Here is a 26,085-nt window from a genome sequence, read left to right as displayed (position 1 = left end):
AGCCTAAATTCTGCAGCTTCTCCAGGTCTGGAGTGTTGGACAATATTGCACTGGTGACCCAATGACCCAAGAACATCATCCATTACTGTAGAAGGCTGCCTTTAGCCATGTTGAGGTTTCTTGAGGTTTCTTGAGCCTTTATCATAGCTATCAATTCCAGTTTGAGCAGAGTGTATTTGGCTTCCATGTAGACACACACTGAATTTCTATTTCCCCAGGAGACGCATCATATGATCATTGAAGATTTGCATGGATCATCTAATCTGTGGCATACTGAAGTAAATCACACACATTTTGTTTCTTTTATCACTCTCAAATTTATTGCAGCAGTCATCGCCTCTATATAGACTCAATACAATTTTCTCTTTAGTATTGTCATTTAATTATTTGGAGCTTCAAAAGGAAAACTATATTAAGAAAAGTGAACTGAATTATTTAAGAAAGCTGGCCATAAACTCTCTCCATACCTTGCTTGTTCAGGGCAGTAGATCATTTTCAATATCTTGCGGCCATTTTAATACTCAAAACTTTACATAGAAATACATTTGGTCTGTGATAAGTCTAGAGTTCGGCTACCTAAGGTCACATTATAAATATATTAACATGCAAGTAGGCATTGTGAAAGAAATTGTCATTATTTAACGTCATTATTTAAACTATGGCCTTCTTTCATGACTGATCCAACATTTCAGTCATTTGCTCAAGTAATAACCTCATGTTGAAAATCAAACAGTGGATACAGTTTCGCAAAGTCTGAAATTAATTTGAAGGCAGTCCAAAGCCTAGAGAATGGCAGGAAACTTAAAACCATGGCAGAATAAGAATGAAAAAAATTACTGATCAAAACAGCAGCCATGCAGTCATGTTGTGTGGTTCAATTTAATTATCCCAGGTTTCAGGTGAAAAAGAATTGCAATTAAATGTCACAAAATAATATCTAATATATTATAATAGTAACATGTAAAGAGAAACCAAGGCAATGTAATGTTGCAGAGGCGAGACAATCAGCAGCCCTCGCAGCGATTCCTCATATTCCACTCACCTTCATCTTGTTGAAAGGAAAATTGCTTCCTTACCAGATGTTCTCATCTTCATTATCTGGCTTTATCAGATGTAGAGCCACACAAAACCTAAGCAGTCTGAGTTGAATCATAAGGATTCAACAATCTGAATCATAGTTTGACAATAATGATCTTCCCATAATGTAAAAATCCAAAATCTCAAGATGTCAGCTGACTTGGCATCTGTATGTCACATGGTATAAGCCACCCAGTAGATGACGTTGACCACGGCGAAAGTGAAAGGGAAGACGGCACGGGCGTAGATGTCGATTGTGTCAGCGTCTATGGGTTTGCACTTGCAGCACTTCCTTTCTTCACTGCTCTCTTGCTTAGCCGTTTCCGCCTCTTCCTGAGGCTCTACGGATGTCTCACTTTGGGCACGGTTCTGCCGGTTGGAGACCACAAGGCCTTGATTCATGCCTGTCACTGACAGTGAGAAGAGGACCATAGCCTGCTTTCCATTCTTCACCATGGACTGTAAAGTAATCATAAGAATATTTTTGTATGATATTTTCATTTATATAGCGCCTTTTTCACACTCAAGGACATGTTACAAAATAGAACAGTAAAAAAGTAAAAGATCCAAAATAAAATAGTTAAAGGTTAAAAAAAATTACACATTAAACATATAATTTAAATAAATAAATATATAAAACAAATATATAAAACTAATTAGGTAAGAGGAGAATATCTCAAGTATCCAGGTAGCTGAATCGGGTTCCAATCCTGTCAGCCAAGAACAGGAATCTAACGCTACAGCACACACAGTCTCACCCAAACTGAAGAGTCGAATATTGGATAAAACATCACCTGGTCTTTTTCCAATCTCAGACTGCCCAGTTTCAGTGAGCCTGTGCCCACTGTAGCCTCAGATTCCCATTCTTGTATATAGAATATAGATCATAAGCCTAATGTGTCAGACTGAAATGAGTGGAAAAAAGTGCATCTGCCCAGTATCGTAGATATGTCAGTCAATCTTCCATCCATTTTCTGTACTGCTCATCCTACACAGGATCAGGGGGGAGCCTGGAGCCTATCCCAGGGAACTTGGGGTACAAGGCAGGGGACACCCTGGACAAAGTGCCAACCCTTCACAGGGCACAATCGCACACGACAAACAATTTGGAAATGCCAATCAGCCTACAACGCATGTCTTTGGATAGGGGAGGAAACCCCTGAAGCACGGGGAGAACATGCAAGTTCCGCACACACAGAGCGGAGGTGGGATTTAAAACCCCATCACCAGAGGTGTGAGGCAAACATGCTAACCACTAAGCCACCACGGCCCTGTCAAGCTTATAATTCTTATATTGTACTCAAACCTAATGCAGTTTGATCTCTAATTCAGTTTACATTAACCTACGGAAAAGACAAACATATTAAAAGTTAGATGAGTGAAAACCACTAGTTTCAATTAGAATGGACAATCAGAATTATTCATTTTACCAACAACAAGAAGTGTTAAACCAGTATGTTTATTGTGCTACTGTGTGGATTTGAAAATAAAATGACAATAAATCAGAAGGGACAAACACTGCTGTATCATTCCGGTGCTGGTGAGGACCTGTCTGATCCATCCTGATGCTCTACTCCTCTTGGAGACTCCTTCACCTGAGAATCACTTGGTGCTGCTGAGGATGGCCACACACGGCTAGCCTAAAATTTCCCGTGAGATCGCTGTGGATGGTTCCACATGCTAAAGGATGTGCTAAAGACGTTGGATGCTCTCACCTGACAGCCTAATGATTGCACTGACTGCACTTACAGTCTACGCTCAAGTCTCCTTCATTATTCAGTGGACAGCTTCCCTAGGGTACTATAGAAACAAAGGGAAAAACTCTAATTAAATAAAAAAAAATCACTCTGATGCTCATACTGAAGATCCTTTCAACACACGCAGTGCTTTTGACATTAACGTATACAGTCGTGGATGAGTAATGACTCATAATTGCACTGGTCTGATGTAATCTGATGTGACTTAACAGAATATTGGTTCCCTTCTGAGTCTGGTTCCTGTCGGGTTTCTTCCTCATATCATCTCAGGGAGTTTTTCCTTGCCACTGTCGCCTCTGGCTTGCTCATTAGGAAGCTAAATCTAAATCCATATACGGATTTCTGTAACAGCTTTGTGACAATGTCCATCATTAAAAGCGCTATAATAAAAAAAAATTTAATTGAATATCATTCATGTAACATTGGCTCTATCGTGTTCAATTAACACACTGTATTCTAGCTCAGGCCCAAGAAATCAACATGACAATCTACATGAAAGTTGACCTTTACTCCTTTCTCTTACCTCTGTATTCTTGTTCACTTTGACCTTGGCCTTCTCCTTCTTGCTGTAGTCGGCGTTGTAGTGAGCGAAGGCATATTCAATCAGGGCGGCAAACACAAACACGTAGCAGATCCAGAAATATACATCCAGGGCTTTTATGGCGGAGGCACGAGGCAACGAGGAGCGGGCACTCACCATCAGCGTCGTCATGGTCAGCACAGTAGTGATTCCTGAGGTCAGAGGTTACATTCCTTAATATACAGTACATCTATTCACATATGGACATACCTTACATATGTTTAGCACATAGAAATCCACATCATTATTATTATTATTATTATTACTTTTTAGTACCATTTAATAAGGAATAAGTCATTAACAAAAATGCATTCCATGATTGAAAACCGGGCCTTTTGTCCCATGATACTGAGCGCAAATGTCCATTCATGATCACATCTAGCATGTTTAAATTATTTATAGTATATACAGTACTGTGTAAAAGTCATAGACACACATAAATTATTTTATACATTTTGTCTCAAATGCTTATTTTAAGTGTTCTGCATGAAACAAATGAAACACAGCAGGCATGCTGTTATTGGAATATAATCAGTGATCGTGGTGTGATGTGGCCCAACACGAAGCAGCGTTGCTGTTATCAGCCCAAATGTTCCTATAAGTGCAATTTTCAAAGATACAATTTTTATTTGTTAAAGAATGTCACGTTATCCTTTTTTATCTGTTTATAGTTACATTTAATGTCGTGGAAAGTCATGAGAACAATTATATGTATTTCTTTGTTAAGTAGCAGCACATTATTTTATCCATTTATTATTAGACTTAGATCATGTGAATTAGCTGTTACTATGGAAATGATCATGTACTTGAATGAGCACATTAATATAAATCTGTGATTTGAAGCTGCACTACTATCAGAGCTTCTGTTACAGAAAATTAATCAACACCCTTTGACCAATCAAAATCAATCAAAATTCAGCAGCAATGTTGTATAATAGACCACATTTGCAATAAAAACATTGCTGAATTATGGCCGATTCTCCATGATGCTTGAAATAACCTACCAGTCAATTGCCTTATAAAACTGCATGACAGTGCACCTGATGCTGTTCAGAAGTGAAGAGTTGTCACACCAAAAATTGCATGGTAGCCTACTGTATCTATGCCAAATATGATAATTACATGTCAAATCTAGTGATAAATCTAGATAAGTCAAATCTAGTGACAAACCTAGTGATACTCTTGCAGGCACAGCTGATTGGCTGATCCAGAAAGACACCCAAGACATGGCAACCAGCAGGATAGAGGGCATGTAGGACTGGATGATGTAGACTCCTCGATTCCGCCTCAACCGGAAGTGCAAACTGAGCCGAGGGAATCGCCCAGCTATTTTAAATGAAAAATAATTAAAAGCCAACCTCTTTGATCGAATAATTCATTCATAATTTCGGTTGTAAACAAGGAATGACCTTAAAAGATGTTGGCAGAAATTCATATGGAGGGATTTACTATAATAAAGTCAAATATATTCTTGTACTGGTACATTATTATAAATAATTCAGTAAAAATCATCTGTCTCACCCGATTTAAAGTTCATCATCTCAGTGATAAAGCGGTAGTCTGTGATAGTGAACTGGGACAGTTCCAGTTTGTCCAGGCCATGAATTTGTTTCTGGCTGTCTGACCAGTAATAAATGATATCTTCTGAAGAGTAGCCATCTGCAGAACCAGCAATACAGAGTGATAAGACAGGAGAGTTTATGTCATGGCTGCCTAACCATGATCCAGAAGATTTACCACCTTGCAGAGTTTTGCTGTAATCCTTATCTGACACACTGGATTCAGTATTTAACCTCCTTGAACTTTGTAGCATTTCCACTTTACAGCTGAATTGAATTTTATTGGGATTATATGTCATAAATTTAAATATCCCATAATACTAAATTAGCTCTGGTGCAACCAGTTACCACCATAAGACCCATAAACAGAATGGAGTCCACTGATTATGTGTAAATCATTATGTGTCATGTGATCTCAATATAAATACACCTGTTCCCGGAAGGGCCCAGAGTTTGTTAGAGAACATACCCAAACAAACAGCATCATGAAGACCAAGGAGTTATCTATAACCTTCAACTGGGGTTTGGTTATAATAATATCCCAAACTTAGAGCATCCTGTGGAGCTCCATTAAATCCATTATTAAAAAATGGAAAGGATATGGCACAAGCTAGAGGCTAGAAGAAGCCGTCCACCAAAAGTATAAGGAAGGCATTAGTCAGAGACGCAACCAGAAAGCCACAGGGTAACGGTCAAAATGATGCTACCACCACCATGCTTCACTGTGCGGATGATGTTCTCAGGGTGATGAGCGGTTTTGAGTTTTGTGCCAAGCTCAAAAACTTCATTTGTCGATCTGAGCAGTGGACCTCTCCAGCTCATTTAGAGTTTCCGTTGGCCTCTTGGTTGCTTCTCTGACTAATACCCTCCTTACCAGTCATTGACTTGTGGTGGATTATAATAGCTCCTTGATTTTCATGACTTTAGGATGCTGTTTGTTTACAGTAGGTATGTTCTCTAACAAAGACTGGGCCAAACTATATTGATTTTTCCTTCAAAATTATGGGATGTTATGCAGATTCATGACATGTCCAAATTAAGTTAATTTTTCTCTCTCGCTCTCTTTCCAAATTTCTTGCCACATACAGCTCTCAAGGTCCAGCATGCACTCCTGCTCATCCATTGGGTACTTGGTTAGGTCCATGTCACAGGCTACTGTGGATGTGATTCTGGAAAAGAGAAACAGAGACACCAAAACCACTAAGTTTGACTAACTACAAGAGGTATCAGGAAAACCTCTTAATGAGAATTTAAAATGTGAACTATTATACCACAGGTGAGTGTTTAGTCAGAGTTCTAATGCTATCACTATGCTATATATATATATATATATATATATATATATATATATATATATATATATATATATATATTAAGTAATATTACATTTTACATTATATATATATATATATATATAATGTAAAATGTAATATTACTTAATATTATTAGCATAACATTCCTTTGTTCTCCTACTGTATATGCAAGTGTTTTAATCTAAGAACACCAAAAATTATAGAAAAATGGAATTGGAACAATGGACTTTGGCCAAAAATACATCTTGTTTCATAGGTCCCATTAGTATTCATTTATTCATTAATAATTCAGTCATTCTGTGGTTATGTTATGAACGATGCATAACCACACACACACTCACACACACACCGGCTGCTGTAGAGGATGACACCATCAGGCTGTAGCCGTATGAGCTTGTTCTCGACAGTGACGTCATGGAACCAGGCCGATTTGGCATTGACAATAAACGTGTCTGGAACCCAGAGTTTATCTACAAAACGGCTGTCCAGCCCCAGGGTCTTGTTTGTGTGGTTGTAAGAAAGGCGCTCGTCTCGCCAGCTCTGACGCAGAAACACAGTCATGGTATATTCCTGCCAGGACACACACACATACACACACACACACATACCCAGAAAAGATATATTTGGGTAACGCTTTACATTAAGGTTTCCTTAACAAACAACATTATTTAACATTAACAAACCATGAACAGCATTAATAAAACATAAGTAATGTTAACACATGTATTAGTTGACTTTTGTTAATAAAGCAAAAGTTAATTAAATTTTAATGAAATACACTTGCATTGACGACTGAATTCTTGTAAATATTGCAACTTGCTTTTCAGCTTCAGTTCTAAATTTTACCAGTTACCAATCATGGTAACTTTTATCATTTTATTATTAAATTATTATTAAGGTGTTGGATCTTACTGGTCATTGTGGGCTTCATTTTACTCATCAATGCTATGAACACTGGTGTACACATGTTGATTATTATGCTTATTTGGATTATTATTATTTATTATTTAACATCAAGTACATTTTCTTAAATTGTGCAATTGCTAAGGAACATTTTCAGTACTGCATTCACTTTTTCAAAACTCCTTCATTCAGTTAGAACAACTACTCTGTATGACCCAAAGCATGAAGCATATTTTCATTGCTTGAACACAATAGGATCCAGTTCTCAAAATTCCTTCATTCACTTCTCAATTTTAAATCTTTAGCACAACTGTGTATTTCTATAGCACCAAATGCAAATACTTGCATACACTATTACAAAATGGTTACACTTAACTCCTAAACCTAACATGAAAATAAACTGGATATCAGTTTTCTATGTCATAAATACTATATTGGACAACAATCAAAGTCCAAAAAATTATAAAGGTTATAGAGACAAAATGCTGACTGAATATATGTAAAGAGATCAAACACAGCTGATGCACACTCCCATTTGCCGTCCTACCCATGTGCCGATATCTAATATACACTAAAAACAGGTCACATCTGGAGTTATTTTATATACAATATACAATACTTTTTTATAGTTTTGTAATTTTTCTGTCAATGTATCTAATCAATGTATTGTTTACACTGAATAAATCAACCAAAGAACAACTAATTACAAACCACAGAGTAAATAATTGTTTACTACTTCATAGATTTATGTAAAATAGGGGATCTGCATTAATGTGGTTGGCAGAGTAGTCTTGTGTTTTATTGGAACGAATGTATTTTGAGAGATGTTTCTGCAGAAAGTAGTATGAAAAGTTCTGAAGAAGTAAACACGGTACCAAAAAAATGCTTGTTAGCAGTTGCAAAGAAAACCTGTAATAAATAAAGTGTTAATTATTTTCTTAATCTTACGTATGGTGTACTAACACTGAAGTACATGGTTTGTTCATGTTAATTAATGTGTTAAATAATGTCAGCTGACAGAACCTTAATGTAAAGTGTTACATAACTTTAGGTAATATTATTCTTAGTGAGAAACTAAAAGGCCAAACATAACTACATACCTACATTGAAATATCCATTATATTCTTTTCCAGTTCAAATTTCATGTGTCTTATGACTAAAAATTCACCTTATCAGTGTTAGTCCCAAAATACTGGCCGAAATTTTTAACTCTATATTGAAATTTTGTCCTTTACCTTGACAGCATCATGCAAAACTAAAGTGTGTAACATTGCAAACAGCATACAAGCAACAATTTCACTTTAACCCAGGCAAAGCAGAATATTAATAATTTTTTTTTTTTTTTCAATCCATACCATGTTGGCTTCTGAGATATGGTCAATGCTGGCTACTTCAATAGCCATGGCAACATTCACTGGAGGTCCTTTAAAGAGAAACACAAGACAAAGTAACATTTACCTCCTACTCATCCTCCCTAAAGACTCAACACTGTCATTATGCTCAAACACGCTAATCACTTAACAGCCATGTTAATGAGTGCAAATGTGGTTTTTTAAAGCCTGAAATGTTAACGCCTCTTGATTATGCCTTTTTTATACACGGACACACCAGCTGTCTGAAAGCGTTACTCTCTTTTTTACATTAACCTTAATAGGAGGAATACATTTGTGGCCCTTAACAGGATTTTTGAATGGATCTGTCCTATAGACCTATAGATCCATCCACCCACAGAACTGCCACTTACTGGATGTTCTTTTTGTTTTTCCCACCATTCTGTGTAAACTCTAAAGATTGGTGTGTGCATGTACACCTTGACTGTGAGACACAGAAAACTGCACTAGGACAATTGTTTGTTTGATGGGCATTCTTTTTGCGAGGAATGCTCATTTTCATAATGCATTTGCATTTAATAACAAATTCACAACTGCACTAGCAGTTCGGTGGGCTCTCTTGCTCGTCACACTTCAAATGCTCATTAATGTGCAAAGTCAGAATTAGAGAGAGTTCATTAAAATGTGTGGCCTAAATATAATGCTTTAAAATTAGATTTCAAGAATTGGAACACGGTTTTGACAAGCAATCTCAGCTAACTGTAGAACTTGAGCAGAAATAGAGCTGATAACCACATAGCATTGCTAGGTTATGCATGCTGTTCTCTATGCTAAGAAAGACTGTAAATGTAATTAGGGGTGAAAGTGCAATCAAATGACTCACCTCCTATCCCTGGACGAAAATTTCGAGCGTAGCCTTTCATTAAATCATCCAGATTAGGCAACCAGGAAATCTCAATATCCGTACCTACATAGTCACCAATGTCACTCAGCATGGCCCTACAAGAGCAAAAGCACACATAATCATTTCTTCTTGTCTTTTATACATGTTGAACATAAGTACAGTGCTCTATTTCATAATAATGAGCCTCATTTATCAAGATATGAACAGATCTATTCGTAAATATTTCGTATGAGCATTTACACAAGAAATTTGGTATTCGTGAAAATTCTGTAATTTCAGAAAATCTTTCATATCCTACTCATGGTCCTGAGTATGTATAAATTTGTGCATAAGAAGACTAACTAATATAAACCTCTAAACATATAAATCACAATGAGTTCCTGCACGTTTATATATGGATTATGCTGTCAAGTTTAAATATCTTTTGTACAGTCTGCTCTGAAAGTATTGGTATGGCAAGGCCAATTCTTTTGTTTATTTCTATATACTGAAGATCAAAAGATGAATATGAGACAATAGATCAGAATTTCAGCTTTCATTTCCTGATATTTATCTACATGTGTTAAACAACTTAGAACATGGCATCTTTTTTTTTTTCAAGTGATCAAAAACATTGGAACATATCACTAATACATGTTTTGAGATGCCCAGATGTGCCCTATTAGATGGATTGTTTAAACAATTAATATCTCAGAATATATACTCTTGTTTTGAGCCCTGGGTTTTGGCTGCATTCATTGTTAAGAAGGATAAACCAACATGAAGACCAGAGAGCTGTCTATGGGAGAAAAGCAAGCCATTTTGAAGCTGAGAAAAGAGGGAAAATAGACCAGAGCCACGGCACAATCATTGGGCATAGCCAATACAACAATTTGGAATGTTGGAAAAGAAAGAAACCACTGGTATACTAACAACCAGACATGGAACAGGTCTGCCAAGGAAAACAACAGCAGCTGATGACTGAAACATTGTGAGAGCTGTGAAGAAAAACCCAAAAACAACAGTCAGTGACATCACCAACAACTTCCACAGGGCATGGGTGAAGGTATCACAATCCACTGTTTGAAGAAGACTTTGAGAGCTGAAATATAGAGGCCATGCCACAAGATACAAACCACTCATCAGCATTAAGATTTGGAAGGCCAGATTGGAATTTGCAAAAGAAATAGAGAGATGAGCTACAAAAGTTCTGGAACCAAGATTAACCTCTATAAAGTGAAGGAAAGGCCAAAGTGTGGAGAAAGAAAGGATCTGCTCATGATCCAAAACATACAAGATCAACAGCTAAGCACAGTGGAGGTAGCGTCATGGCTTGGGCTTGCATGACTGCTTCTGAAACGGGCTCATTAATCTTTATTGATGTTGTAACTCATGATGGTAGCAGCAGAATGTATTCAGAAGTCTACAGAAACATTCTGTCTGCCAATTTACAGAGAAATGCATCCAAGCTAATTAGGTCATGTTAGTAGATCACCAGCTTGATTCAGTTATTGCAAGCAAGGGATATCCAACCAAATATTAAGTGTTATTTACTTTAAGACTATCCTATACTTTTGCTCACCTAAAAATTGGGTTGTCTGCCACCATAGGTGCCATGTTCTAAGTTAACACATCTAAATGTAAATATCAAGAAATTCTGATCTATCGTCTCATATTCATCTTCTGATCTCAAACCAAAATGTCTTCAGTTTATAGAAAAACCAAAAGAATTAATCTTGTGTTCCAATACTTTTGGAGGGGACTGCATTTCAAAAAATTTCTGTTGGCTGTAGATAAACCTTTACATTATAATGGTAATATGAGCTTGTGAAATGTCTCTCATTTTGATCATAAGCTCTAACTGTGGGGTTGAGTTAGTTTTATATGAGTTCTGTTGGGTTCTATCAGTGCTGCAGGTTTTGTTAAGAGCAGATTGTCTCTGCCCTGTGACTCTCCTCATTGTAGTATTTATTCACCTGTCATTTTAGCTGTGGGAGTGCACATGCCTGCCATTCATCAATATATGTATACGAGTATGAAGGAAATCAGCTTTTCCAAAACTTTTAGGTAAAATAGTCTGAACACATGAACGCATTGGTCATTTTAACTATTTAACCGATTTGAAATGAAGATTGCATTATTTTAATTTTTGGTCCTCAGAAAATATTTGCATATTTCTTATGGCCATCTACTGGACTGGTCTTAAAATGACAGACCATAAATTACACTATATGGCCAAAAGTTTGTAGACACCTGATCATCACAACCACATGTGTTCCTTCCCCAAACTGTTGCCACAAAGTGGGATGCACACAATTGTATAGGATGTCTTTGTATTAGCATTACAATTTCCCTTCACTGGAACTAAGGGGCCCAAACGTGTTCCAGCATGACAATGCTCCTGTGCATAAAGCGAGCTCCATGAAGACATAGTTTGCCATGTTAGATGAACTGGAATGCTGACTGTGTCCCAGGCCTTCTTGTCCAATATCAGTGCCCAAACTCGCTGAATGGGAAAATCTTCACAGCCATGTTCAGAAATTTAATGTAAAGACTTCCCAGAAGAGTGGGGGCTGGGGTGACCAAATCCATATTAATGCCCATGGTTTTGGAAAAGAATGTTCAACAAGAACATCTGTTTGTGATGCCATAGAGTGTATTTTATGTGCTTATTTCCCAATGCTTTTTTTTATATAGTGGCCTTCCTATAAGAATTTTTTATCCACAAATCTATTTATTAATAGAGACTATTGGGTCCATATACATTATAAATAGCACAGAAATTTGCCACAGGATGGCAGTGTAAAGCTAGAGGCCCAAGAGAGCTGAAAATTTGATCTTTACATAAAATCAGCTCCAGAATTATTCATTGCATAAAACAAAAATTACACACTGATTCAAATTTCTCACTCAAACAACTAAAGAAAGTGTTTACATTTTGTCTCTACCAAAAATCATTCTTAGTAAGAACTTTTTTTCTTTATATGGTCATCATTTATTCTCAAAAATTAGTCTAATTTAGTCTAATTTAGTATGAATATTTTTTCCTGATCAGCACAGTTCCTTTCTGGCAAAAAAATAATAAACAAAGAAAGAAAGAAAGAAAGAAAAAAATAATAATAACCATGTTGGCTATAGATATAATATTACATTATAACTGTAATATGCACTTGTGAAATGCCTCCGGTTGTTGTTATTATAAGCTCTAACTGTGGGGTTGGGTTTGAGTTAGTTAAATATGAGTTCTGTTGGGTTCTATCAGTGCTGTATGTTTTGTTAAGAGTAGCTCGCCTCCACCCTGTGAGTCATCTCATTGTAGTATTTGTTCCTCTGTAAAAACAATAATTTGTGTGTGCATACACACAGGCCATTGTTTGATTCCATAGCTTTTCTCATTTTTAACTTAATTTGCATGCTGCCCACAGCACCAGGATCCCCAGTTTGAGGATCCCTGAGCTTGGGTTACTGTCTGTGTGGAGTTTTTCATGTTCTCCCCATGTCCATGTGGGTTTCTTTTGGGTCCTCAGTTTCCTCCCACCTCCCAAAACCACACCAGTAGTTGAACAGGCTAAGCTAAATTGCTTTTAGGTGTGAATGAGCATATGAATGTGTTTGTGCATGGTGCTCTTCGAGTTTCAGTATTCGAATCATGATTTGCATCATCCCTATTCAGCACTGAGGTACATGCATGTAATGAGGAGTTAATACTGAGATTGGCATTATTGGTAATCAGACCTCAGGCAGAACTACGGACTTACAGACTGCTCAGACAATTGCACAGGATTTGTGTGCACAACTGTTGTGCATGTAATTATCTGCTGCTGTAATTGCTGTCTTCTTAGTATTACAGAAGTAGTATAAAAATAAAAATAAAAACATGCACATAACTGGCACATTTAGTGAGTCCTAGTTGAATTATTTATCCTAATGTTGGAAAATGGCAGGTCAATCCAACAGCCAGTGTAGTTAGCCATCTAGCTAAGAGAAAGAAGGTAGCATAAGTGTTTGAAATAAGTGTTAGCCACACACAATGTGTATGCCTGCAGGAAGCAGCACAACTGCCACACACATGCTGCGAAGCCTCAGAGCCAGATAGCACATCTGCTGAGTGAGAGCACAGTTACTCTCTGTCTCTCTGGTGGCCCTGTGCTAAAAGAAGAGAACAGAACACATATAGAGCCAACAGTCGCAAGCCAATCATCTATTGTTAGCTTGATAGTTCATAGTCAAGAATAATTTAGACTGTGAATAAAATTACACATACTAAAAGTGAGCAGGTTCTTTAGCAAACTTGGCATGATTCAACTAGCCGGCTAATATTAGCTAGCTTAAACAACTTCACAAATGGGTTTCTTGTAATAGTGAAATATGAATTACCTAGACAGGACAATTTTGGTAATTCACACTACATATATTCTGTACATGCTACAGCTTTTGCTCATACATATAACAACTTGATGGGATGGGACAGTCGAAGTGAAGACAGTTGTAATTACAGTGTGGCAGTGGATGTAATTAATTATCACATTTTTGGAGATTATACAATAATGTCGTGCACACATTTCTATCTAAAGTAAGTATTATTAAAATCCATTATATACCCGTCATTCTTGTGAAACAGTCTCGCCTGGCACTTCTATTTATTTTGTATGTTACAGCAGGGTGTATATCAGTAAATGGAAATAAATCTCATAAACCTCTGAAATGCAGTTAGACTCAGATCAACACTGATATATCCTCTGCACTCTCCCTCTTCTGTCCTAGTGTGTTCTCTTTTCCGATAGTGTTACCTGTTGAGGTGATTGATAACCCGTGTTGCTCATGATTATGTGTATTACTTTACAATCTGTGCAAGTCAGTCCTCTTCGAATTGTAAGATTGCATCATGCATAGTTTGACTGACTGCTTCGTGACTAGTGTTTGGAGCACATACTCCAACCCTCATATTTAGTTCTATCTGTGTCTCTCTGTGACTCTGATTGTGGGTTTGTGTTTTAGTTGTGACTATTTGTTCTTCCCACAACTCTCTCATACTTGTTTTTGGCCAGATGGTGTTTTTTTCTGTTGAATAAAAAGCATATGAATAAATATAAATGAATAAAAATGTGTATATTCAAATTGACATTTGACACTAATTTAGGTATCTGAGGATGAAACCCACACTTATAATCTTTAACAAAAGCACATAATTGTAATATGTAACCAAAATACTGAATAATAGTGTCATACTGTGATATTTCCCATTAGTGCCTAACACACTGCAAATATAATTAAGTAAATATGAGGACTGTAACGACATTGTATTAACATTTAACATCTTTTTATAGCTGTGATGTTAGCTATGAGGCTTAGGTCATCTTACATTCTGCTCCACATCAGCATACCTGGAAGTCATTAGCTGCTTTATTAAGTTTTTTTAAGGGACTGATTTGGTTATCAATAATGCAGTGTGCATGACACAACACAGCTTAAACCTCTCCTAAGTTATATTAGCTGGAATTTTTTTTTTCAAAGTGGAACATTACATCCCAAGTGAAAAAGCAGTAAGGCCACTTTGAAATAAGACTAGGTCCTATGATTATATTAATTAATTACTTAGTAGTATTAACTGTTAATTAACTACTATTACTAAAGTCATAAAATACATACATACACTCATAAATTCATTCATTCATTTTACTTCCACTTTTCCTGGTGGCTAAGAAGGTCAGTTCATGTTTCTCTGTCTCCAGCCACAGAACACAGGGTTCTGGGTCTGTCCCGGGGTCTCCATCCAGTAGGACGTGCTTGATTCTGCTAGAGGGAGCTGACTGGGGGCATCCTTTTAAGGTGCCCAAACCACCTCAACTGACTCCTGGATCTGCCTCAACAGCACCTCAGTTGGCTACGTCTTGATATCCTGTCCATGAAAACCACAAACAGGTGTGGAGACAAGACAAACTCTTGAGGCAGTCCAACACTCACCTTAAACTATTTTGACTTAATGCCAAGAATGTGAATACAACTCTCACTGTGATCATACAGAGACCAGATTGCACAAAGTAGTGACCAAGATACTCCATACTCATGCAGTACCGCCTACATCAACTGTCAAAGCATTCTCGTATGATCATAAGCCTTTTCCAAATCTACAAAATACATGTAGACTAGATTAACATACTCCCATGACCCCTCACTACGTTGTGCAAGAGAAAAGAGTTGGTCCTTATACTCTTATATGGCCATGGCAGAACCCATGTTGTTCCTCCTAGATTTGTTGTTTCTCCTATATTCAACTACTGAATGGAGACTCCTCTCAAGAACCTGGGCATTTCCTGGGAAGTGATTCCCCCTATAGTTGAAACACTCCCTCTGCCCCCCCCCCCCCCTTTTTTTTTTAAATTAGGGACCACCATTCCAGTTTCCCAGTCCAAAGGCACTACCCCAGATATCCATGCAACAATAAAGAAATGTTTTAACCACACGACCCTAACTTTCTCTGGCCACACTTCATCCCCCCCTGCAGATTGCTACTATGAAGATTTCTAACTGCCATAGTGACATCAGCCACAGAGATGGACTCCAAAACTGTCTCCTTATAGAACTGCATGTCCACTGGATTAAGAAGTTCCTCAAAGTGCTCCTTGTATTGCTCATCAATGTCCCCAGTAGAGGTCAATGCTTCTCCTTGCACTTGCTTAGCAGAACTTGTTCATGGTCTCATCTCCCCCTTCCTGAGGCCATTAAGGGTTTGCCACAACATATTTGGGGCCACTTGAAAGTCTTTGTGCATGCTCTCTAAATTCCACCCATGCCTTAGCATTGATCATTGACCTTTTGCCCAAGGTGCTCTGCTACCAAGTACATTTATGAGCAGCCTTGTGTTTAAACAAAGTATTTATTATTTGCAATCTGTGTCTGGCACAGAAGTATAATAATATTTCACCGCATGGATTCGGATCAGATAGGTAATTTCTCCCAATCATGCCCCTCCATGTATCTCCATTATTTCCAAAATGAGCAGTGAAATCCCCCAGAAGCACTATGGAGTCAGTAGGAGGTACTCTCATGGTGGTACATGCTACATCTTCACCAAAGGCTGAATATTCTGAACTGTTATTTGGCACATATGCAACAACAACAGCGAGAGTTTCCTGATGGAGACTCATGGAGACATCTCTCTTGTCCCCTGGGAAAAACTCCTACTGTGAGGCCCTCAGCCTAGGACTGGTGAGTATGCCCACACCAGCCTGAGGCCTCTCTCTTGTAGGAACTCTGGAGTAGGAGAGAGATCACCCTCAGTCAACACAGTGCCATGACAAAGATTTAGCCCCCTCCTGATTTCCTCAATTTTTTGCATATTTGTCACACTAAATGGTTCCAGATCCTCATACAAAATGTTGTTTAAGACAAGAAGAACATGAAAAAACACAAAGCACAGTTTTTAAAGTATCATTTCATTTATTGAAGGAAAAGGTTATGTAACACCTATATCACCCATGTGAAAAAGTAATTGCCCTCCTAAACTTAATAACTGGTTGGTCCAGTTGCAGCAGCAACGACTGCAACCAAACATTGATTGCTCTTGAGCATCCATTAACATGGATTGCTCTTGATCATGAACTGCCAATTTAAGGTCGTGCCACAGGATCTCAGTGGGGTTCAAGTCACGACTTTGTCTAGGCCACTCCAAAACCTTAGTTCACTTTCTTTTGATCCATTCAGAGGTGGACTTGCACTTGTGCTTCAGATCATTGTTTTAACCCAATTGCGCTTGAGCTTCAGATCATGGACTGATGGCTGTATATTTTCCTTTAGGATTTTCTGGAAGAGAGCAGAAGGCCCTGAAGCACCAAAGCACCCACACTGCCACCATCATGTTTGACTGTTGGTATGATGTTCTTATTGTGGAATGCTGTGTTGGCTTTACACCAAATGTAACAGGACCCATGTCTTCCAAAGAGTTCCATTTTCTGTATACAGAACATTATCCCAAAAGACTCGGTCATCAAGGTGTTTTTTTGGCAAAGGTAAGATGTTAGAAGCAAATTTTGACTTTTTTTGCCCAGTCTCTGAGTCATTGATGCCCTCTGGGAGGAATTTTGGTAGGCTGGCCATTTCTGTGAAGATTCATCACTGTTCCAAGTTTTTTTTTTCCCATTTAGAGATAACGGCACTTACTGTGGTTCACTGGCGTCTCAAAGCCTTAGAAATGGCTTTCTAACCCTTTCCAGACTGATATATTTCAATAACTTTCTTTCTGATCACTTCCAGAATTTATTTTGATTGCAGCATAGTGCACTGCATGTTAAGACCTTTTAGCCTACTTCACATTGCTGGAAAGGTTCTATTTATGTGATGCTTGAATTCATCAGGGCTGGCAGTTAGCAAGCCTGGGTATGTCTAGTCTGATTAAACCCAGCTGTCTATTAAATTTGGTTAATTGTTTGATTAACTAAGGGGCCAGTTGATGTTGGATAAAACTTTTCCTTCAATAAATGAAATGATCATTTAATGTTTACTCAGGTTGTCTTTGTCATATTAAATTTTGTTTGAAGATCTCAAACAATTATGACAAATATGCAAAAATAGAAGAAATCAGGAAGAGTGCAAATACATTTTCACTGCACTGCATATCTACTTTACACCATTCCATCTCATTAAATTAGGCTTTTTCCTGACAGCAAAGTGACATTCCACACTCCCAAAGCAAATTGCCATTGCAAGGGACTGTCTATCACTTGCCTGCAGTACAACTGGCATTGCCCCGGAACCCCACCCTTTATCTTGCATGTGGTGAACGCACAAAATGGCTCCACATCGCCATTTCGTGCCGTATTGGGTTATGTGGGTGGTGCTCGCTTAGGCACACCACCACCAGGCCTGGCTCCAGTGGAGGGTCCTGGTAACTCTATTCCAGGCAGCATATACCTATTGTTCTTGGATTTTTAATGAGTGTATTTTGGATCACTCCTTGTCTTACCTCTTCCCTAATATCTGTTCATGAACAGATGCCCTACTGGGAGCATTAAGCTTTATCCTGTGGATATAGCCCTGAGGTTCGAGAAAGTACACAAGCCCCCTCACTATGACAAGCTCTCGATCCTTGAAGGGGGTTAAAACACATTTTTAATAAAGGTATATATAAGAAAATCTATGAATAAATAAATAAAAATTATTCAAGAATGAATAAATAAAAATTGTGGTTTAATATGTCTCAGTTGTTGTAATTGTATTTTGCCTTGAATTTGCTGTTACTCACAGAAACTCAAATTTATTAAAAATGCTGTGCTATTTACAAATACTCAGTAACAGTTATACTTGCAAAATATTCTGTAGAAGGTGTGTAATATTATAGAAGTTTTTTGGAACAATATGTTTAACCATTCAGAAGCCATCAAATTTTTTTTCATTAAAATTCAATAAAAGTTAAATTTGTCACGTAAAGAGTGTTGACAGATATTTACTGCTACTCCAATACTGTACTCTACAGTTATATTTACTGAAACTACAATTATGCCATTGATTGTAACTGGTATGATGAATTGTGAAAAGAAATTAAAGGAAGATGGTTTGGAGGAAAATTAGAAAGATGTAAACTCATAACACCATCCCTCTGATTGGCCCTAAGAGTATTGCTAAATGTCTGGATTCACAGCTCAACATCGTTCACTTGAAACTGTTAAGAGGTAATTTCCTCTCCTTCTCCACGGCTCTTGCTCTTTTATTTCTCTTCATTAATGCAGCCTACCTCGAGGCTTTATCTATCCCTTAATAATGCGCATGGTGCAGTGAGGAAGTTCAAAACAACAGACTAGAGATGCAAACACTTGCCATTGTATGCACAACATCTAAACTGAAAGTGTAATCAACTACAATCTTTATTTTGTGATACCAACAGCAAAACCATAGAACTATGCAACAAAATCAGTATGATAGGACCACATACTGTATATAGTCAGTTGGATTTGCAGTATCTTGAGAGAGCCATTTGCTGAGCCCTCAGCTTGCCATTGCAGTGAGTTGAATTCTGCCGCACTTTTAGTCCACCAAATACACCAAAGTAAAAAACATATCAAACAAAATCTGGGCCCTTATGTAAGGAATAAATCAATGACAATAAAGTGGTGTGATGAATCGGAATGAGCGTTACCACACTAAAGCTGATTATTTATCTATAACAGCACATGTTTTATTCCACTTATACCACATCAATTTGCCAACAATTAAAATTAAAATGTAATAATGGAATCTATACTATACTCTATCTATACTGTTATAAATATCAACAAAAAAATATTTCCTGGTGTGGTGCGATCTTTGAGAAATGCCTCAAGATTTCAAATATAATGCTTGGTAACCAGCTTTTTTAAAGAACCAACATAACATGCAAACTCACTTTTTTTTTTTTTTTCTGATTATCTGCTAAAGACTGAGATCCTCGTAACAATTCTGTTTAAACTATTTCTCTAAACAAAATCTAAAAAATGTTCATGAAATATAGTTAGACTGTACAGTATATTGTAGTATTGTATCGTGCAGGTTCTATCTAATGACTCTATTAATTGTTCATACATACATATATGCATTGTCTAGTGCGATTGCCTTAAAATGGTACAATCATCTTCAGGAATTCTAATATAAAACATAAAAATGCTATACCTTTTTAAATCAGGATAGCGAATTTGAATCTCATTCCCTGCCTGCAGCAGCCCCTGCATCATTGCAACGCTTCAACCATGACTGTTAAACAGAGCGTAAATTATCATGCAACGTTACAACAGGGAGAGCCGACTGCAGGTGATGAAGCATAAACTGAAATGATGCGGCCCATCAGTTGTATTACCAATATAACGGCTGTGTGATAAATGGGGTATCAGTACATCAAACATAAAATGGTCTTTTAGCATGGTCTAGATGGAAAATTCATAGAAAAGGTCCATGACCAACACAAATGGGGGTAGAGTACAGAGGCCTTGATGGTCATACTGATCATAGTTGGTGACAATTAGTCTTATAATGTCATGTCAATCAAATCAAATGGTGACACTTTACTCTAATGTCCACAAATAAGCATGTATCAACACTTAATAAAGAATAAACACATGCACTAATCCTTAATAGATCAGGAAATAATAAAACATATACAGCATCTATGAACAGCTATTAATAATGGTAATATTTAAGTATTAACATCTTGTTAACATGTTCTTTTAATTAATATTTTATATACACTGAAAAACTCCTTATATTTACTTAATTTACTTAGTTCAAAGGTGTACATCAGTTCCACGTGAATGAATGACAGAGTTACAGAAACACCATTTGTTTTTGTACATCCAACATGATTTGATCATGTATTTTCAAAGCCCTTGGAATAAAATTAAAGACTGCGCAGTTACCCGAGCTCAGGATTAAACCCAGGACTCTGTTGCTGTAGGACAGCAACATTACCTGCTGCACTATCATGCCACCCATGATTAACTCATATTAATTTACTAGTACAGTCATTTCTTCCTGTCAGTGCCAACATCCTCGCAAGATATTATAACGTAATTGGATTACAATAATACTACGTGAATTGATCATTCTACATAATTAAGCTACAGGGTGTACCTAAACCACGTCGGTTGTGCCTTCGTCAGTGGATGTTCGTGGACGTCCACTTCTCGGTTGGTCCGCAACACTTCCAGTCATTTTGAATTTGTTAATAAGTTTGGCGACAGTGTCGTGTGTGATGTGCTTGCCATGTTTCCTGTTAAAGTCCATCGCAGCCTTACGACAGCTTCCTGATCCAACCATGAGAATGATTTCAATACGTTACTCTTTTGTCAAAGGGATTTTTAAAAGCTATCTGAAAAAATATATAATATAAACCAAGTATGAAAAATTTTGGAAGACATTTTGCTAAAAAGTGTTAATTTCCCATATGAATGGAGACTTTTGCGACATCCTGTAATACATAGATATTTGTTAAATTAAATTTGCTAAAAGACCACATATTCACTTTTTTCAGTGTAGAGTGCATGACAACATTTGGACCAACAATGATCAGTGCCATATTTATAGCCCAGATGACAAAGCAGATCTCACCCAAAATTCATAGCAATAGGAAATGAGTCAGTGACAGTTTGTTGGATTGCATATAAATAATGTATAAAAGAATTTAAGTTATAATCACTAATCTTTTTGTAGTCTTTGTGTACAAGTTGCCTCATGTGCATTGTTAAAGATCATGAGACTCTATTGAGGTGGCTGATAGCTATTTAAAAGCAACCCTTTGATTGTGATTTTTTTTCTTCGAAATGGTTTGAATGCTAACAGGCACCAAGCAAATCTGATAAACATTTCAGCTCAACAGTAAAGCAGAGAAGGGAGCATCCCCCTGAGGATGAATTTACATAAAATCATCATGTGATTTTATGTAAAAATGAACTTACATAAACTCATGGTGCAATGCATTATGAAAGTGTTTCATGTACATGTGTGCATGCATGTATAAGTGTATGTTTCTGCATCATAAAAGTTCCACAGGAAATTTGTTTGACTGGTTGTAAAACCTGTAAAGCATCGAGGGACCTTCAGCTCTAGTTCAAGTGCAGAGGGTTAATTGAAAAACTGTTAGCTGTAGCTCACAGAAGGTGACAAGGTAACACCAGCTGCTTTCACACTTTCCTGGCATGTACTGTGCAGCACAAAAAAGAGTGAGGGGGAGGAAAAAGGGGGATATTAACGAAAAAAAAAAAAAAAAACCTACACACTCGCCAAAAATAAATCACTCACTCCTGAGAACGGGGATACAGAAATTCAAAGTGCCAGAAGAAAATGTGTTGGATGAATCATTGGAAAACAGCGTGACTGACATAATGAGTCAACAAAGATGCAGTTTATGAAATGGGAGCGAAAGACACGGGTTCACACTGTTTCGCAAGTTTGCATAACCCAATATAACAGATTACGTTTGTCAAACAACATTGCTTTCATTTACATTTAAGACAACACAATACCATTTTTTGTTTATCTCCTTAATCCATAAAGGTTTGTATGTTCATATTTACATTCCTCACTCTTGTAACTACATCCCTACATACCTGTTTAGCCAAAATCAAAGTACACAGTGAATTAAAATGCTAGGTATTTCCCATCTGAGATTACTGAATGAATAATTACTGCTTGAAATGAACCAATAATTGATGTTTCATTATTGCTTCTATGCATGGCGTGGTGCACTAATGGAAAATGCAGTACATCCTTCCCTTCCCTTTGCTTCCCTTCTCTTACCAAATGTCCTACTAAAGTCATTAACAAGTTCACCAGCACTTATTGCCCTTGAGAATGTGAGAGGTATACGGTACCTACAGTCGAAATGTTTTCTACCTTTTACTGAGGATTCAGCGTAAAAAGGACATGTAGCCTGTTTTTTACAGAATGATGCTTTTCTATGTGTTTCTACTATATAAATAGTCTGAAATGTGTAAATACATCCCAGATAGTAGATGATTCCCAGCTAAATATAATTCACTTAATTATATTTCGGAACATAATGGCCACTACAACATGGACCAAAAGTGGCCTGACTGGAAGTAGCTATATTTAAGGTTTTCACAGTGTTTGAAATCTGGGCCAAAAGTGGTACAAATGCAAGCAACCATATCTAATGGTCATGCAGCATTTCATTTCTGTGCCAAAAATAATGCTCTATTGAAAAATCATGCTGAAGCCACCTGATAACATGAAGGACTTGTATCAGTTTGAAAAAGCAAGTGCAATGTTTCATTTAAAATTCTATGACTGAGAAATGTTTTGTGCCTTGTTATACAAATGAAGTAATGCTAGTTGGCTGGAGATACCGTATATCTGCATTGGGGTTGAGTTGCAACTGTGCTGTGGCAGACATATTCAGATGAGTTCACTGGTGTTTTTCTGCACCGCTGTGTCACAGGATGTAAGTGAGGGCTAACATTAAGCCATCATTCATTTGCTGTTTGAGATCTTAAAAAAGCAGTCATCTCCTTGAAAATATATTTCTGACACTCTTCGGAAATCAATTGCCACTCTAGGGGAACCCTTAAAGTTTCTCTGTATAACCCTACAAAGGGGTGTTTCCCTACTAGAGAAGGTTCAAATGCTTTTTTTGGAATCTAAGAACCCTTAATTACCCACTGAATCACAGACAAGCCCTTTTTTCTGGAAGTGTATACACTTGCACACACTTTCTGCTGCTTTAAAGGCTACATCTAAAATGTACTAATCAGGTGCACAATCCAGTATTTCCAGCACACTATTTACTTTATTTAACCAGTATCTCCTAATTCAGTGTCAGTAACTGCTTTATCCAAGTCTGGGTTTGCGTTGGATCATGAACCATTCTCTGGAACACCGAGTGTCAGTGCATCGCAGAACACCATGCACACACACATTCACACAGATATTTACTATAAGTTCACCTGTCCCCAGAGTCCCTGGAGTACTCTGGAGCTGTGAAGCATCAACACTACCCACTATGCTACAGTGCTGTAACAGATCACCTGCCTGGTAGTCTCACTCTTGCGCTGAGTTATGTATTGAGGGGGGGGGATTCAGAGCCGGTGGTGCTGCCTGGTATCAATAGGCAATGTGTGTGTCATTGTGTGTTGTAACGGAATTGTGACCAGATAAACCATGGCCATTTGATTACAGCCACATTTATAAATAGTCTGTGCTAACTGTTCTGTTTCTGTTTGATTTGTTTTCTCTTGCTGTATAAGTAAAACGTGTAATTAGTATTAAGATCAGAAAAGAAAAAAATAGAAAGAAATGTAAAAAATAAAATGAAATGAGGGGGAAACTCCATCCATTTCTCCATTTCTCAGGTGTCACTAATACATATGATTCTGCTACTGCAATACAGATGTAATCAAATCTTGATCAATGGACTTGATCAATAGTTAATACTGGGTTCACACACTTACCTGTCAGGTTCTTGTTGTTGTCATTTGCTTGATGTATATATATTTTATTGTTCCTGTTTATTATGTTTGTAATGTTTAAATGCATATATATGTGTTATTTGTATAAATGTTGGTTTAATCTGCCTGCACTATTTGCTTTGGCAACAACATGATTTATAACATTCATGCCAATAAAGCACTGATGAAGTGAACTGAACTAATACTGTAAAATCTCTCTCTCTCTCTCTCTCTCTCTCTCTCTCTCTCTGTGCGCGCGCGTTCTTTTTACCTATCCAGAGCCATAATCTAGGTTACAGTCGGGTTCATCCACGTATCGATTTTCTGCCTTCATACACAACAACTCTTCTGGTAGCTTTAGATAAGATCTTAGAGGATGGAGATGACAGCTCAGATACCAGATAACACCCGCAATACAACCGCCCTGAAAGTGCGCTGCTTATTCTAGGGTTCGAGAGCGCAAAACACAGCAAAAGGTGTAAAAAACCAACACCTGCAAGTCCAATAGACTCAGCTGGATGCATAAGTTTGTGGCACTCTGAACGAGTTAATAAATCACTATATACAGTGAAGATCCTCGTGCTGCTGCAGCGGGTGCGAGTGCGCGTGCACCGACCAGAAAGACCAAAAAAGCGCCTTGAACCCATACAGCAGGCTATTAAATTATGTTCATATAGAGCGAGATGAGCAGTGCAGGACTTCATTCAACACTTTAATCAGTATGAAGGCTTGAAGCAGAACCTCATGCGCACAACTCTTACCTGGTCAGTTCGTTCCCCACGAGGATGAGTGAGAAACCGCTGAAAGAAAGAACGTCATTTCCATTTTGCAGGATTATATTGAAGTATTCCAGAGGTGAAGAGATTAGATCAGAGTTGGGGTAAGGGTCCTATGTTGTGTAGAGGGGAAGTGAGGAAAGTAAGCGTTCGGGGTGATCCATGGTGCGGTCAGAGAGGCGTCCCTGCGTCCCTGCGTCCTCCTGTCCCAACTGCTGAAGCGCTTCAAGCGCAACGGAAACTCTCCTCTCTCTCTCTCTCTCTCTCTCTCTCTCTCTCTCTCTCTCTTTCGATCTCTCTTTTCCCCTTAGAGTCAGAGAGCAGTCTAAACCCGCTGATCAGCACTATCATCCCATCTGATCATCCCATCTGAACTGGAGAACAACGTCAGATTAAATGGAGAGCGCGTAAAACCCACAGTTATTTATTTATATTTTTATCAGGTTCTTATGTAACGCCAGTTTTTTTTTTTTTTTTTGCTGAACTCTGAGAGTCATTCGCTACCCAACAACATTTGCTTGATTTCTCAGTTGAGCTAGAACAATGATCTTCCTAGCTCATCCATTATAAGTATAGTTACCAGTGTCAGGATATATTCTGAATATAAGTGATGCCATAGCAATAAAATGTTTCCATAGAGAACTTTTTTTTAATGTTTATGATTCTTTAACCATTGTTGTTGGAGCCACAATAAAACAGCAACAACCTAAATCATCATCATCATCATCATCATCATCATTTAAACATGGTGGTAATTTGATTCATTAGTTCTTTGTGGCACCAATAAAAGGAAAAAAAAACAGAGATCCATCCATACTTTTGATCGGTCCTGGTCTTCCTTGATTTTTAACACATCTTGAAAACATCTTTGTGCTCTCCAAAATGCACTGAAAGAAAAGGAACCTCAAACTGATTCTTCTAGGTTATTATTCTAATCATTTTCTAGTATGTTTAAGAGTAAAGATTTTGCTACACAGGC

The 26,085-nt window shown here is 37.6% G+C and overlaps 1 protein-coding gene across 1 annotated transcript; it reads right to left on the bottom strand.

Annotated features, from left to right (window-relative positions):
- Positions 1–280: 280 nt before the first annotated feature.
- Positions 281–25,427, bottom strand: gabrd (gamma-aminobutyric acid type A receptor subunit delta). Its single transcript, XM_026925859.3, has 9 exons — positions 25,092–25,427; positions 9,404–9,519; positions 8,545–8,612; positions 6,636–6,856; positions 6,060–6,142; positions 4,936–5,073; positions 4,585–4,740; positions 3,358–3,566; positions 281–1,536 (listed from the first exon to the last, which is right to left on the bottom strand). The coding sequence occupies exons 2-9, from the start codon at positions 9,513–9,515 to the stop codon at positions 1,252–1,254; spliced, it is 1,272 nt and encodes a 423-aa protein (XP_026781660.2). The 5' UTR covers positions 9,516–9,519; positions 25,092–25,427; the 3' UTR covers positions 281–1,251.
- Between the last annotated feature and the right edge of the window lie 658 nt (positions 25,428–26,085).

The sequence above is a fragment of the Pangasianodon hypophthalmus genome, chromosome 8, assembly GCF_027358585.1.
Source record: "Pangasianodon hypophthalmus isolate fPanHyp1 chromosome 8, fPanHyp1.pri, whole genome shotgun sequence".
NCBI lineage: Eukaryota > Metazoa > Chordata > Actinopteri > Siluriformes > Pangasiidae > Pangasianodon > Pangasianodon hypophthalmus.
This window is presented reverse-complemented; position numbering and strand designations above follow the sequence as displayed.